The sequence below is a fragment of the Stegastes partitus genome, unplaced genomic scaffold (genome assembly GCF_000690725.1).
Source record: "Stegastes partitus isolate 25-593 unplaced genomic scaffold, Stegastes_partitus-1.0.2 Scaffold414, whole genome shotgun sequence".
In the NCBI taxonomy this organism is placed as follows: Eukaryota; Metazoa; Chordata; class Actinopteri; family Pomacentridae; genus Stegastes; species Stegastes partitus.
Genome location: NW_007578145.1, coordinates 91,782 through 95,667, shown reverse-complemented (window position 1 = coordinate 95,667; position 3,886 = coordinate 91,782). Strand labels below are relative to the sequence as shown.

The 3,886-nt window shown below is 34.7% G+C and overlaps 1 protein-coding gene across 2 annotated transcripts in view; it reads right to left on the bottom strand.

Annotated features, from left to right (window-relative positions):
* The window catches only part of ap5z1 (adaptor related protein complex 5 subunit zeta 1), a 10,215-nt gene extending 8,646 nt beyond the window's left edge, over nt 1–1,569 (bottom strand). For both annotated transcript variants that reach the window (XM_008285719.1, XM_008285720.1), the window contains exons 1-2: nt 1,462–1,569; nt 862–999 (exon numbers count right to left, since the gene is read on the bottom strand). In XM_008285719.1, coding sequence (XP_008283941.1) covers nt 862–999; nt 1,462–1,502 — 179 coding nt within the window. In that variant the 5' untranslated portion in view covers nt 1,503–1,569. The remainder of the gene's footprint in view (nt 1–861; nt 1,000–1,461) is intronic.
* Between the last annotated feature and the right edge of the window lie 2,317 nt (nt 1,570–3,886).

The window sequence follows — 3,886 nt, the reverse complement described above, 5'->3', positions numbered from 1 at the left end:
AGGCAATTTAAGACTTAATAGCTGAGTTTCACTATTAGATACCAACAGTGTCATTTCAACTAATCTGTGACTCTGACCATTTAAAACCACAGTTAGAGATATCCATAATTCATTTTGGACGAGTCAGATATCTCAAACAAAAATAAGACTAGTTTGAATTGCCGTGCATGACGCCGCACATGTAAAGTTTCCCACGGAATATTGGTCCAGCGAAGCATTTCAACAGTTTCCGTAGACGTAATGGCAGCTGCTGCGTAGGATAAGATAGTTAAGAAAACGCTACGAAACAGGAAGAGCTGAGTTTGTAGAGAACAACACCTTTGCTCCTTAGAGACTTGTGGTAAACAGTTACTGGAACTTTGGCCTCGGCAGCGAAATGACTCGGTCACAGCTGCAGTGCCGTAGTATGCTTGAGAAGAAAATCAATCCTTATTCACTCTCAAACATGTCGTAGCTTCTGATATCGGTAAAATTAGAATTCAAGTAATTATATTTTCACTAGGCAGACTCCAAGTTTGTAAGATATCTATCTATCTATCTATCTATCTATCTATCTATCTATCTATCTATCTATCTATCTATCTATCTATCTATCTATCTATCTATAAGATATCTAAAAACAACATATGGATTCTTGATTTGAACTTAGGTGTAGATATCAAAAACTGGAATTATATTTGGTCATAATTCAGCTGCTGATATCTGTATTAACTGATGTAATTTGTCCTGGGAGGAACAACACTGTGGACACCTGGAATGTTTTCTGTTTTTCTTTAACCTAAATGATGGAGATCAGCAAAACATGTTCACTCTAGCTATTAAATATTAACATGGCTTGGTCCTGTGGGTGGCAGCTCTTACGTCCTGGTGTACTTGGTGGCCGACAGGATGAGGTGCAGCCTCTGCAGGGAGTCCACCGTCTCATGACCGAGCTCCTTCCCCTGCAGCAGCTTCACCAGTCGGCTGTAAAACTTCTGCAGCTCAGGCTCCTGAATCTCTCTACAAGGGACACAGGTTTGTTTGTTTTTTTTAGAAAAAATCCCTTTAAACACCTTTAGTTGATCACATGACACTAAAACATTGCACCACCTAAATGACTGACAGAGCAGTAATTCTATATTTGACAAGTCATTAACTCTTGAGATCATTTATCAGTTAGAAGGAATAAACTAAACCAGCATCTTATGACAGCAAAGTTTGTTTCCCCTTTTTGTTTGCAACGTTATACAAAAACAAAAGCTCTTAAATTTAACGGAGCATATTCATAAATAAGCTGTGATAATGGACATATTTGTTTAGCGCTTGTCCTCGCTGAGATAAAAAGTAAAAAAACAAGAGTTTGAGTAACAGGCTGGAGGCTTTGACAGGCTAGCTAGCTTTAGCCACATTAGCTTAAAAAAAAAAAGCAAAATAACGGAAGAGCTGACGGCGGCAAAATAATATTCTCTTATGTTTTAATACCTTGCCTGTTTAATTAAACTCTCCGAAGCGTGAGAGTACATTTTGAGGGAAAAGCCAAGGATTACTCTGTCACATCTGTCCGTAGGTGGAAGTAAACAGTGCCGGTAATAATCACGTCCTGACTGGAATCACATGACCAGCACTTTAGTTCCGCTGTGGCTGTGGGGAAGTTTTATTGGGTGACACTCGTGTCTACAAGCTGGTTAGATTTAGAAGTTAGTTAGATATGTTATATTATATATTAAAGATAGTCTCTGTATCTGTCTGACTTAGTCCAAAGACTGTAAATAAAAATGAAGCTTTATTTTATTTTATTTTATTTAAAAAAAAACCAATATTTATTGACAACAAAAATCCTCTTACAATACAAACAGACAGCAGTAAGAAAAATATTGGAAAACAGAAAAAAAAAAAATAAAATAAAATTAAGTGGCACATACACTCGCACTAGGGGTGATTTTTCTGTATGTTATTTTTCCCATCAGAAAACCACTGTGGACCAAATAGTCTTTTTTTGTTCTTTTTTTTTTTTTTTTTAATCAATCACTCCTTTCCAGTTCTTATGCAGACAGGATGGCCATGTAGACACTTTTTTGTAGTCCTCAGTTGATTAAAAAGAATCTGTAACAATTACTTTATTAATTAGGGTCTTCTTTATAAGTTATTGATAAAGCTCATGAGACAACTACAATTTACATTTTGTAAATACACCACCAAGTCGAGATGTCACACTTTGTCTATCCAACCTTTAGTTTCTTTTTTTGGCAGGTTCTGAGTTAGTCCTGCATTGTTCAGCAGCATCACTTATTAAGTGTATTTTATTGTATTTTTTAAAGTAATTAAATCTCATGCTACTTTAAAAAGTTAATGAGTAATTTTGCAAAATCTTTCCTGGCAATGTTTTCCTAAACGTTTCACATGAGATGTTTTTGAAGCTTTTTTTTTTTTTTTTTTTTTGGTTTCAGAATGTCTGAAGTTTAAAAAAAAAGTAGAGGGGAGAATCTTGGCCTTGTAAATATAACATTTTATCAAGACATACATTTTTATCAACTATCACCCTCACTGTTGATAGGACCTAAATTTATTTATTTTTTTAAAAAGACCACTTTCTGTGAGAGGAAAAAATATTTAAATCTTTCAGACGAATAAGAAGATTTAAGCCCAGAAATTATTTGAATAAGTGCAAACAAAATGTAAATGTAAAAATGTGAATGTAAAATAGTCTTAATCTCCCTTTTGCAGAAGGAACATAAAGGGGAAACATCTGCTCTACAATTGTGAATGAATTCATTGCATGAATCGTATCTGTGCAAAATTTTAAAGACTTTTAAAGACTCTGAAAAGCCGAAAGTAAGAATGGTCTGATCATTCTGTTTAATGACATCTCCATATGCAGCATATTGTTGAGAAGTTCAGAAATATACACAACATAGCATCTTATTTCTGACGACAACTTATTACTTAGTTGTGTAGAATTAATTATCATTAAAAAAGTGTGCTCCTCTCTAAATAGTGTTACTGCAGTGACCAGCAGAGGTCCCTACATGTTCATTAGTAAGTTGTTGTTTCACAATAACTTTATAGTCTGCAAGATGATCAAGCTAATGTTCATTTTTTATATAGCAATTATTTGTTGTTGGCTGCTTTATCAGTCCTCGGCTGTGCTATTATAGTGGACAAATCAATCTGCCACAGTGCCATTGATCACTATCCTATTTGTTCGCAGTGGGCAGGCCATTTATTTTGACATTAAAGCAAAATAATAAAAAACCTTTACATAAAGTACTGTAGGTATTTTTGTGTTTTAGTGTAGTCTCTACGGTATTCCATGCCACATCATTTTGCACACTAGAATGCACAAAAGCTACCAAAATGTGAAATCCCCTGATATTAAATGATTAAATCATTATATTTTAAGAGCTTTATGATTTTCTATTTTTGTAGTACCTGCCTGAAAGTTCTGTAGCTGCCCCCACGACCCCTTTGACCCCTGGTAACACCCAAGCACACAATTATTTTATTCATAAACTTAACATAAAGTAGAGCAACCCTGAGATCGACATTCAGAGTTTTGGTTCCAGAACATTTAGCCTAATAAACTGGACTAGATAAAGGAGGCAATAAGACAAGATTGTCAAACTTAGTCATCACAGTCTGCTCATACACTTGAATTTTGCTAAATGGATGGTAAATCTGCTGTTTTGGCATCTTGCTGCATATTACCTTTGATTTTAAATACATTTACTCAACTGTAACCTGATGAGCACAAGTGAAGATGAAAATGTGGCTTCAACAGATAAAACAGAGTTTTACAGTAATAATGACTTAGGTGACTTTTAATTGTAAAGAGGTCTAGATTCAAACTTGCTGTAAGTTTTTAGATGTCTTTTTAAGTTGGGTATAAAAATCTTATTCAACAGCCTCA